This window comes from Scyliorhinus canicula, chromosome 10, assembly GCF_902713615.1.
Source record: "Scyliorhinus canicula chromosome 10, sScyCan1.1, whole genome shotgun sequence".
NCBI classification, from domain to species: Eukaryota; Metazoa; Chordata; class Chondrichthyes; order Carcharhiniformes; family Scyliorhinidae; genus Scyliorhinus; species Scyliorhinus canicula.
In genome coordinates this window covers 189,992,931-190,005,497 of record NC_052155.1, presented here as the reverse complement: position 1 = coordinate 190,005,497, position 12,567 = coordinate 189,992,931, and the positions used below count along the sequence as shown (strand labels likewise).

Here is a 12,567-nt window from a genome sequence, read left to right as displayed (position 1 = left end):
TGATGGATTCTGTTTGAGTGGAGATAAAGAAAGCAGTTAGGCATTACTGTTGCATTGTATTGTTTTTTTTAAAATAATTTTTATTGAAGAGATTTTTTACATGAGAATATTTACCCCCCCTAACCATAGACTATTACACAATATTCCCTCTTAACAGATATCCCCCCCCCCGCCCGACCCCCCGCGCGCGCTGTCCCTCCCCCCCCCAAAAAAAAAACAAACAAAGCAACAATTAACATCAAACATGAACTGCGAACAAATTTGTCCGCATTACAACCTTAAATAACCCACCGCACCCGTTGTTGCCACCCCCCCCCCTCCCCCCCCCCCCCCCCCGGGTTGCTGCTGCTGCGACCTCTGCACCCTATCTTTGAGCCAAAAAGTCGAGGAAGGGCTGCCACCCGCCTGAAGAACCCTTGTACCGACCCTCTCAGGGCGAATTTGACCCTTTCCAACTGGATAAAGCTTGCCATGTCATTAATCCAAGTTTCCACGCTTGGAGGCCTCGCGTCCTTCCACTGTATCAGTATCCTTCTTCGCGCAACTAGGGACGCAAAGGCCAGTATTCCGGCCTCTCTCGCCTCCTGTACCCCCGGCTCCACCCCAACCCCAAAGATCGCTAGCCCCCATCCTGGTTTGACCCTGGATCCCACCACCCTCGACACCGTCCTTGCCACCCCCTTCCAGAACTCCTCCAGTGCCGGACATGCCCAAAACATATGGACATGGTTCGCTGGACTTCCCGAACACCTGACACATCTGTCCTCACCCCCAAAGAACCGACTCATCCTTGTCCCCGTCATATGGGCTCTATGTAGCACCTTAAATTGAATGAGGCTAAGCCTCGCACACGAGGAGGAAGAATTAACCCTCTCCAGGGCATCAGCCCATGTCCCATCCTCTATCTGCTCTCCCAGCTCCCCCTCCCACTTGTCTTTCAGCTCCTCTACTGATGCCTCCTCAGCCTCCTGCATCACTTTGTATATGTCCGATATCCTCCCCCCTCCGACCCAGACCCCCGATAGCACCCTATCGCTCGCCCCCCTGCTGGGGAGCAAGGGGAACCCTTCCACCTGGCGGCTAGCAAATGCCTTCACCTGCAAATGTCGAAACACGTTTCCCGGGGGGAGCCCAAATTTCTCCTCCAGCTCTCTCAGGCTCGCAAACCTCCCATCTACAAACAGATCCTTCAGCTGCCTGATGCCCACCCTGTGCCAGCTCTGAAATCCCCCGTCCATGTTCCCCGGGGTGAATCTATGGTTCCCTCTTAACGGTGCCTCCATCAGACCTCCCACTTCCCCCCTGTGTCGCCTCCACTGCCCCCAGATCTTGAGGGTGGCCGCCACCACCGGGCTCGTGATGTACCTCGTGGGAGGGAGCGGCCATGGCGCCGTTACTAGGGCCCCCAGGCTTATATTGCCACAGGACGCCCTCTCCATTCGTTTCCAAGCTGCCCCCTCCCCTTCCATCATCCACTTACGCACCATCGACACATTAGCCGCCCAGTAATACCCCGAAAGGTTGGGTAATGCCAGCCCCCCCACTCTCCCTACTCCGCTCCAAGAAGACCCTCCTCACCCTTGGGGTGCCATGCGCCCACACGTAGCTCATGATGCTGCTCGTCACCATTTTGAAGAAGGCCCTAGGGAGGAAGATGGGCAAGCACTGAAATAAAAACAAAAACCTTGGGAGGACCGTCATTTTAACGGACTGCACTCTACCCGCCAGCGACAGCGGCACCATGTCCCACCTTTTAAATTCCTCCTCCATCTGTTCCACCAGCCTAGTGAAGTTCAACTTGTGGAGAGTCCCCCAGTTCCTAGCCACCTGCACCCCTAAATATCTAAAACTCTTTCCTGCTCTCTTCAACGGGAGTCTCCCGATTCCCTCTTCCTGGTCCCCTGGGTGTATCACAAATACCTCACTCTTACCCAAGTTTAGCTTGTACCCCGAAAAGTCCCCGAATTCTGCTAGCAGTTCCATCACCTCCGGCATTCCCCCTTCTGGGTCTGCCACATATAGCAGCAGGTCGTCCGCGTATAGCGATACCCGGTGCTCCTCCCCGCCCCTTGTCAGCCCTCTCCACCCCCCTGAGCCCCTCAGTGCCATCGCCAACGGTTCAATTGCCAGTGCGAAGAGCAGGGGGGACAAGGGGCACCCCTGTCTGGTCCCCCGGTGGTGCCCAAAATACTCCGATCTCCTACCATTCGTCACTACACTTGCCGTCGGGGCCGAATAGAGCAGCTTCACCCATTTAATAAATCCCTCCCCAAATCCAAACCGTTCCAGCGTCTCCCACAGGTACTTCCACTCCACCCTATCAAATGCTTTCTCCGCGTCCAATGCCACCACTATCTCCGCCTCCCCCTCCACTGCCGGCATCATGATGACGTTTAGCAGTCTCCGCACGTTCGTATTAAGCTGCCGCCCTTTCACAAAACCCGTCTGGTCCTCGTGTATCACCCCTGGCACACAATCCTCTATCCTGGTAGCCAGGATCTTTGCCAGCAGCTTGGCGTCCACATTTAGGAGCGAGATAGGCCTATATGACCCACACTGCACGGGGTCCTTGTCCCGCTTCAAGATCAGAGAGATCAGTGCCTGCGACATTGTCGGGGGCAGAGCCCCCCCCTCCCATGCCTCGTTGAAGGCTCGCACCAGCACAGGGCCCACCAGATCCGCATATTTTTTGTAAAATTCCACCGGGAACCCGTCTGGCCCCGGCGCCTTCCCCGACTGCATATGCCCAATCCCCTTGACTAGCTCCTCTAACCCTATCTGCGCCCCCAGCCCCTCTACCAGCTCCTCTTGGACCTTGGGGAACCTCAGTTTGTTCAAGAAGCCCTCCATCCCCCCTCCCCTCGTCGGCGGCTCTGACCGATACAGCTCCTTATAGAAGTCTCTGAAAACCCCATTTACTTCTGGCCCCTTCTGCACTATGTTCCCACCCCTCTCCCTCACTCCCCCAATTTCTCTAGCCGCATCCCGCTTGCGGAGCTGATGCGCCAGCATCCTACTCGCCTTCTCCCCATACTCATAAATCGCGCCCTGCGCCCTTCTCCACTGTGCCTCCGCCTTTCTGGTGGTCAACAGGTCAAACTTAGCCTGCAAACTACGCCGTTCCCCCAGCAGCCCCTCCTCTGGTGCCTCCGCATATTTCCTATCCACGTCCAGAAGCTCCCCCACCAGCCTCTCCCTCTCCTGTCTCTCCCTCCTTTCCCTATGTGCCCGTATGGAGATCAGCTCCCCCCGGATCACCGCCTTCAGGGCCTCCCATACCATCCCCACCTGCATCTCCCCCGTGTCATTAATGTCCAGATATCTCTCAATGCTCTTCCGGACCCTCTTACACACCTCCTCATCCGCCAGCAACCCCACATCCAGACGCCACAGCGGACGCTGGTCTCGCACCTCTCCCATTTCCAAATCTACCCAGTGTGGCGCGTGGTCTGAGACCGCTATGGCCGAGTACTCCACTTCCCGTACTTTCGGGATCAGTCCCCTGCTTAATACAAAAAAGTCAATTCTAGAATAGACTCTGTGGACATGGGAGAAAAAGGAATACTCCCTCGCCCTCGGCCTCCCAAACCTCCAGGGGTCCACCCCTCCCATCTGCTCCATAAACCCCTTTAACACTTCTGCCGCTGCCGGCCTCCTACTCGTCCTTGAACTCGATCTGTCCAACACGGGGTCCAGCACTGTGTTGAAGTCCCCCCCCATGATCAGGCCCCCTGCCTCCAGGTCCGGAATGAGGCCCAGTAGGCGCCTCATGAAGCCAGCGTCGTCCCAGTTCGGGGCATACACGTTAACCATCACCACTTTCTCCCCCTGCAGCCTACCCTTCACCATGACATATCTACCCTCTTTATCCGCCACCACCTCCGCCGCCACGAACGACACCCTCTTCCCTACCAGGATCGCCACCCCTCGGTTCTTTACGTCCAGTCCTGAGTGGAACACTTGTCCCACCCACCCCCTTCTCAGGCGGACCTGGTCCGCCACCTTCAAATGGGTCTCTTGCAGCATTGCTACATCCGCCTTCAGCCCCTTCAAATGCGAGATTACTCTCGTTCTCTTGACCGGCCCATTCAGCCCCCTCACATTCCAAGTTATCAGCCGGGTCCAAGGGCAGCCCGCCCTTTCCCCCGCCGACTAGCCATATCCTGTCACCTGCTCGCCCCGAGTCAGCCCTCCCTTTCTGACCCGCTCCCCATGGCGATGGCGCCCCCCCCCCCCCCCCCCACCCCTCCAGTCCTCAACTTCTCCTCCCTGGCCTTTTCAGCAGCAACCCGGTAGCCCCCCCCCTTCCCCCCTCCCCCCCCCCCTCCCCCTCCCCCTCCCCCCCCCCCCCCACCCCCCCTCCCCCCCCAGGCTAGGACCCTTCCTAGCCGCGACGCACCCTCCATAGTACTTCCGTGAGTCAGCTGGTTTACGCTGACCCGGCTGCCCCTGCCACACTCCGGCTCCTCCCGGCATGGGGGGACGTCCCCCCCCTTACCACCCCTCCTTGACCCCGCTCCAGCGCGGGAAAGGGAGCCATTGCTGACCACGCCCCTTACTCCCACCCCCCTCCCTCCTCTGCCCCGTGCGCGGGAAACCAGAGGAAAGCCCGCGCTTTCGCCCTGCCCCTCCCCGCCCCTCCATCTTCAGTTCCACCCCCGTCCCCGATCTCCCACCGATAAATACAAAACAACCAAAAACCCCACAAGAAACACATACCCCCGGCACTCCCCCCCCACCCCACCATAACATTATAAATAACAGGAAAAAGAGAGAAAAAACTGGTATAGAGAACAAAAAGGGTCCAAAAATACGGCCAAGTGAAAATCCAGCCAACAGAAAGCCACGTGTCCAGCTTAAAGTACCAGAGCGGCAACGACCGCCAAGTATCCCCTGGTTCTAGTTCGAGTCCAGCTTTTCTTCCTGGACAAAGGCCCACGCCTCCTCCGGGGACTCGAAATAGTGGTGCTGGTCCTTGTAGGTCACCCACAAGCGCACTGGCTGCAGCATCCCGAATCTAATTCTCCTGGCATGCAGCACCGCCTTCGTCCGGTTGAACCGGGCCCGCCGCTTTGCCACCTCCGCACTCCAGTCCTGAAAGATCCTCACCGTCGAGTTCTCCCATTTGCTGCTCCTCTCTCTCTTGGCCCACCTCAGCACCCTCTCCCGGTCACTGAATCGCTGGAACCGAACCAGCACCGCCCTCGGGGGTTCGTTTGCTCTTGGCTTCCTGGCCATTACTCTGTAGGCCTCCTCCAATTCCAGGGGCGAAGGGACGGCCCCTGCCCCCATCAGTGAGCCCAGCATTTCTGCCACATACCCCTGAAGGTCCAGCCCTTCTGCCAGGCCCAGGATCCTCAGGTTTTTCCGCCTCATGCGGGTATCCATCTCCTCCAATCGGTTTTGCCATCTCAGGTGGAGTGCCTCGTGCACATCCACCTTTCCCACGAGGACCGTGGCCTCCTCCTCCCTCACAGTCATCTCCTGCTGCAGCTCCCGAATTGACGCCTCTTGGGTCGCCTGTGCCCCCATCAGCCTGGTGGTCGTCGCGTTCATCGACTCCAGCAGCTCCACTTTCAGCTCCGTGAAGAAGCGCAGGAGAGCGGCCTGCTGCTCCTCCGCCCATTTCCTCCAGTCCTCGGGTGCGCCGCCGGCCGCCATTTTGGATTTCTTCCCCCGCTTTTTTCGGGGAGCTGCTGCCGCTTTTTTTCCTGCCCCACTTCGGGTGACGACCATAAATTTGACGGGGTTCTCCTCTGGGAACCTTCCCCCACCGGGAATTGCCGTTCCAGCGCCGTTAGGGGCCCTCCAATCGGCCCGAAAACACCTTCCTAACAGGAGCAGCCAAACGTGCGACTTAGCTAGTCATAGCCGCAACCGGAAGTCTTGCATTGTATTGTTAAGCATTGTTTCACTGGTAATTGAAAGCTATTGACATTATGATGTTATAGTAATATTGTGTCAGAGGCTTGTGGGATCAAGCCCAACTCCAAAGACTTGAACATATAATCTAGGATGACACTTCTGATCACACTGAACTGTTTTTCCTGATGAGATGCTAAGCCAAGGCCCCACCTGCTTAAGCACATTTAAAAGATGATCCAGGTCACTACTAAAAGATTTGCAACAGGAGTTTTCTCAGGGGCCAGATCAACATTAATTCTCCAACCCACATTGCAAAAATAGTTTAACTGTTAATTAACATCACTGTTGTTTGTAGAAATTGTTTGCTGCATTTCCCCACATTGCAACAGTGACAACACTTAAAAATTAATTTATTTGCTGTGAAGCACTCTGGAATATTGAAAATGCAAAAGTGTTTATGTAAATGCAAGTTGACTTGCACAAAATCAGCATCACCATTCCGTCAATGCCTTCAATTATAAAACCCAGAAAATAATTTGCTTTTTACTGACTTTTCTGCTCCATTCATCTTTAAAAACCTTTGAATCTACACTGCTCCATCTCATTATTCCGCTACTGAATATTACTGTTCATGTATACCCCCACAATGTTTCACACTACTTCCTGATGCATCTTCAATTCCCAAAGTCTTCTCGTTCATATGGGGAGGGAAGGTGGCCAGAGTGAGGAAGGTGCTGCTACAGAGGGGAAGGCAGGCAGGGGGTTTGGGTCTCCTGAACCTGATGTACTACGACTGGGCGGCGAATGAGGAGAAGGTGCGGAGCTGGGTCAGAGGGGTTGATTCCCAGTGGGTCAGAATGGAGGAGAGTTTGTGTAGGGGGTCGGGACTGAATGGAGAGCAGCCTCTCCACCCTGTGCCCTGGCGTGGCGGGGGGACCTGTTGGAATTCTTGACTCATGAGAAGGTGAAGTTTGAACTTAGGGGAAGAACGGAGGGGTTCTACAAGTCATGGGCAATATTCATTATGTACTTTCAAGAACTGGATAACATCAAACATTAGTTGGGGGGGATGGGGACGATGGGTGTTAATGGTGACTATGGGTGATTCCTGATTCCTTTTTGTCATTTGTTTATGTAAACATGTGGGCTAATGTTTGGGGTTTGGTGGGAGGATGGGATCGTTGTTATTGATATGGGGATTGACATATTTGTTACTGATTATTATTTATTGTTGGTGGATGTAAATTTGGGAGAAAATGTGAAAAAGGAGAATAAAAATATTTATTTTTTTTAAATTCCCAAAGTCCAGAAAGCTTGAACAGCTTGAAATGCCTTCTTATCACAAATGTCCCATGATGTTCCTCCATTAATCCACTGGTGCCAACTTTTGTCCAAATCATCCCCCCTGTAAAAAGGCTTCTGATGAGCAATGCCTCACTCAATTTGTGGCGAGACAATAGCATAGTGGTTACACTATTGCTTCACAGCTCCAGTCTCCCAGGTTCGATTCCCGGCTTGGGTCACTGTCTGTGCAGAATCTGCACGTTCTCCCCGTGTCTGCGTGGGTTTCCTCCGGGTGCTCCGGTTTCCTCCCACAAGTCCCGAAAGATGTGCTTGTAAGGTGAATTGGACATTCTGAATTCTCCCTCTGTATACCCGAACAGGCGCCGGAATGTGGCAACTAGAGGATTTTCACAGTAACTTCATTGCAGTGTTAATGTAAGCCTACTTGTGACACTAATAAAGATTATTTATTTTTAAATTTGGAGGCCTTGTGACCACCCTCAGCTTGCTTTGTTGGAAACTGAAAGTTACTGCTTATTCACTTGATCAGGGAGTTAATTGACCCTCCTAAGTACCTTATCCTGCTCATTTACTTCCTTCACTAGTGACGAGGAACCTTATATTCCTGGTGTGCAGGAGCAGTGGAACATTTGCTATTTTAGGATTCATTCCAATTTTTTAAAATGCTAGGATTGACTTCACTAATTCTCCCAGAAAGTAGAAGACAAAGAAATGGTGAGAAATACAGGTCTGACAGTCCAGTCAATAGTACAAAAGATTGCCCTACACTTGGATTTCCCAATGGGTAGCAGCCTGAGTGAAGTAGAGCTGAGTGCCATTTATGCCTGCCTGACTTTATAAGCATCAGTGCTATTGTAATTTATGGAGACAGCTTCACTCGATATTTTGGATGAGATCCATGCATTGGAAATGTTCCTCGTTTAGAACTTGTCCATTTGGGAACATGAAATTGGTGCTGTGGCAGGGTTTAAAAGAATATACATGCTTAAGGGACAGATAATTAGCATTTCTACACAGGTAATTGCAGAATGGCTCCAGGGTAAATGGAAGTAATATCTTTTGGCAGTGAACAGTGCAGGGTTGCAGGGAGTGGCACACGGTCAATCACAAGAAGTAACAAGGGGTACAAAGGCCAACTTCATCACCATCTCCTCGCATTCAGCCAGGCAGGATTAGTTTCATAACTGTGATACATAGGCTAACAGATCAATAATTGCCAATAAAGCACTGTATTAAGTCTCCTACCAGTTACACTGGCATGTCTCAGACTGTATTAAGTAGCTTTAATAGATTATGTATGCCTGAGATTGCATGGTGTCCTTAACATCACCTGCCTTCACCTAGAAAAGACCCTTGACTACATCCTTACATTCACTGATCCCACAAGAAATTGCATGGAACTTAATTGACCCTTGCATGAACACACCATTTAACTGCATAGCATGACCTCAGCTATACCTGCCTGACATGGGACCAAAAGGTACCTCACACTGCTGGCATCCTTTCTCAGCAAACTGATGGTATGTGATGGAGAATCTCAACAAGGTGGCAGTTGACTAACCTTCAACCTCTCACCCACTAAGGAACAAATGTAAACAAGCATGATGCATCGAAGGCTGTCTAATTCCGGAGCCTATGGATTCTTGTACATTTTACCATGCAAGTTATTTGAATCTATCAATAAGTATCTGATCACTGGTCCATTTTAAACAGTCAAGGTCCTACCAGCACTGCTATATTCTAAATAAGCTGGTGTCTACCTTATAGAATAGTACGTCTTTTAAACTCTGGCAAGGGGATACATAAGCAAGTCCACATTTTTACATCCTGAAGTCACAGCTTGAAACATTTCACATTATGCTGCTAAAAGTTAGCACATTTTAAAAGATCACATCATGTATGTCTGCAGAAAACCCAACTCACCCATGAGTAAGCAACACCCCGTGGCCAATATACTGAAATACGTGATCTAAAAGCGACCAATCCCTGAGGGGAAAGAAAAAATGATTATTATCGCTGACCATCACATAGCAATCGAACACCAGATAGTATTTTATTTCTATGCATTTAGAATTATAAACCATGTAAAGATCCAACATATTTGTCGTTTCCCACTCAACTGTTTCTTCTCCAACACCTCAAATTATCAAGTTCTTCATGACCCGGATTTCATGGTTGGGCAACATGACAGCCCTCGCCCCTGACCCTTTTCTCTACATTTAGAAGTTAATTCACTTTCAGCCACCCTCTCCACATTGGAGGCTGGAGGGCCCAATGCAAAGTAAATACTTGCCTTTGGGCTGGCTGAAAACAGGCTCCAAAAGTCTGTTTCTCTGTGACTCTCAATTCTATCCTACACAGATCAAGTCACTTCTGTCATATATGTTGGCACAGACTCGATGGGCCAAATAGCCTCCCCTGTGCTGTACCACTATAATTCTACATGATTGACCAATTCACTGATAGTGTTGCATTTTTAAGAGGTTCATACATTGTTTTGAAGCTGTTGTACATTTTGATTCCACAATACATCCTGAGGGTTTACAGACTGCATTCCTCCAGAGCGATAGCAGGTTAAAAGTTGAAAAGATTGTTTTTTATTCTCGGACTGTGCTGTGTGCTGAGTCACTGTGATTGCTCTAACGTCTCCACCTGGCTGGAGGCTTGGTTTGGAGGGAGATACAGCCAAGTGATCCACCAAAAGGGAGTTTGGATGAAGGGTCATTGACCTGAAACGTGAACCCTGTTTCTCTCTCTCCACAGGCTAACCCGAGTATATCCAGCATTTTCTGTCAATATATACAGGCATTGGCTGTTTGATAGTCCCTCAGTTTCAGGTTGGACCAAACATCTCTTCTTTGGATTGGGTTACATCGCACAATCCAGACGTGACATACACCCTGGGCACAGTCCATTGTCTCCCAAGATGGAGGGATGCCTAATACCATGTTTCACAAGCACTTCCAGGCTTGCAGTGCGGAGGAACTATGCTCTACATTATGAGTGAAACCCCATCTGCAAGCTAGCTCTGAAAGCTAGTCCACATGCTGTGGCATTTGCTATCCAGAGAATGGAGGGGAAATGAGGCGAGGTTTGGCATGGACACAGGAGAGGCAGAGCAGGGGCAGGGTAGACATCCCCATCTGGGCCCTAAAAGAGCCTAATGCTGAGGAGCTATGAACTCTCTGGCTGAGAGGCACAAAACTGGAATCAATCCACACCCTGAATATGTTCTTTTGAGTGTGACAAGGAATTTTCCATTCAATCCAGAGGAAAAAGAGAGCAGAGTTTTGACACTACTGCAGCACATCCCATTGGATAGAAAGGGCCCTTTCACAGAGAATGAGGCAGAAAGTCAAAGTGCGAGAGAAGAGAATGAATTGGAAGGAAAGAGAGATTGCTCGCATGCACTGAATAAAAATCCACTTACCCAAATGATTGCCAGTGTTGAAGCATAATAGGAGCTTAACAGCATAGCATTTCCAAACATTAACACAAAACAAACCAACAGGGATATCTGTGGAGAGAAGAAATACAAGGTGAAGATAAAATGGGTGAACAGCGTATCCCTCAGTCTTCCCCCAACTACCTGCAAAGAACTAGACTTCCTCAACCCAGAAAACAGCTTTAAATTAATCTCCATCTAGCATACACCTATCTGTTGGCAGTCAGCGCAGAAAGTCTAGGGTCTGTATGGAGTGCAAAGAAAGGAAGAACGGAGAACAAAACTGGAAACAAACCATCAATGGCAGTGAAATATTGGAGGGCCAACAGAAAACTACACACTGAAATACTGCACAAGCTTCCCAGAATTTAATCCCCCAATCTACGGGAACTGCAGGGAGACCTTTTTCCGACATCACCCTATCCTATCCGAAACAGAGCAGACTCAGCATGCCACACACACCGTCGTCTTGTCATCTCGACAGCTACTTTCACACCTTTGCGTTTGATTCAATGTCCTGTGTAGAATACAACTTCTGTTGCTTGGCGTAATGAGGGTCAGATTCCTTATAAGACAGGCTGCAGAATTTATTTGATGAGGTCATCAACCTGAAACTTTAACTCTGTTTCTCTCTCTACAGATGCCGTCTGACCTGCCAAGTATTCTCTTTTTATTTCATATTTCCAGCATGTGTTCTTGATTACTAATCAAAGAAAGCAGACTTGCAAATTATGCAAGGCCCTTAATGTTAGATTCCGTTACCTCATTCATTCTAATCTTCCTTAGCTGTGTATGTCTGAAACCAGCTGTATATCAGTTATTTTCTTTAATCCCATTTCTTTCAATAATCCATTTTAAAAGGTCCATTTCAATTAAAACCTTTTCTTTTAAGCTAAACTAAAAACAGAAATATTTTTTAATTTAATGATATCATTGTTGCAAAACACGTAGACGAATGGATGTTTTTGCCTGTAGTCCATTCTGTCTGTACCCTGAACATATATCTGAAAACCAAGAAGACTCCACTTACAAGAGGGTGTATTCAGAGAATCCTTACAGTGCAGGAGACCATTCGGCCCATTGAGACCGCACCAACCCTTCGAAAGAGCACCCCACCCAACCTTTGGACACCAAGGGGCAATTTAGCATGGCCAATCCACCTAATCTGCAAATCTTTGGGCTATGGGAGGAAACTGGAGCACCCGGAGGAAACCCACACAGACACGGGGAGAACGTGCAGACTCCCCACAGTCACCCAAGGTTGGAATCAAATCCGGGTCCCTGGTGCTGTGAGGCAGTAGTGCGAACCACTAGTGCCAATTTGCCATCCTGTAAACCCTTGTCACTGAAACAAATACTGGAAGCAGAGCTGCATTGTGATGCAGTAGAACAGTAGAAACAGTAGGAATAGACAATACAGTCCCTCAAACCTGCTCTGCCATTTAATACAATCATGCCTGATCTAGCATCTCAATTCCACTTTTGTTCCCATTCCCCATATCCTTCGATTCCCAAAATCAAAAATCCTTCTGTCTCACTCCTAAATATATTCATCAATACAGCATCCACAACCCTCAGGGTAGGGAATTCCAAATAAATTTCTCCTCAACTCAGTCAATTCAATTCAAATTTTATTGTCCATTTGGAAATTTTTTTGTGGTTAAATTCCATCTCACTGCAGTGTAGCACCACCTTAGTAAATTTAAGAATTTTTTTAAATTGATGGTTACACGTCATGGAAACAGAATGTTACAAAAGATAATTACATCAGATATTTATGTTGCATCTTGTTGCAACAAAATATTTTGCACTCTTGTAGTGATCATTTACCCCATTGTTCTAGATGAAAATCGCTTATTGTCACGAGTAGGCTTCGATGAAGTTACTGTGAAAAGCCCCTAGTCGCCACATTCCGGCGCCTGTCCGGGGAGGCTGGTACGGGAATCGAACTG

General features: G+C 49.7%; 1 protein-coding gene across 2 annotated transcripts in view; it reads right to left on the bottom strand.

Moving 5' to 3' along the window:
- dpy19l1l (dpy-19-like 1, like (H. sapiens)) overlaps positions 1–12,567 on the bottom strand; it is a 100,142-nt gene that overhangs the window by 62,029 nt on the left and 25,546 nt on the right. For both annotated transcript variants that reach the window (XM_038810380.1, XM_038810381.1), the window contains exons 9-10: positions 10,601–10,687; positions 9,094–9,156 (exon numbers count right to left, since the gene is read on the bottom strand). In XM_038810380.1, the coding sequence (XP_038666308.1) occupies positions 9,094–9,156; positions 10,601–10,687 (150 nt within the window). The remainder of the gene's footprint in view (positions 1–9,093; positions 9,157–10,600; positions 10,688–12,567) is intronic.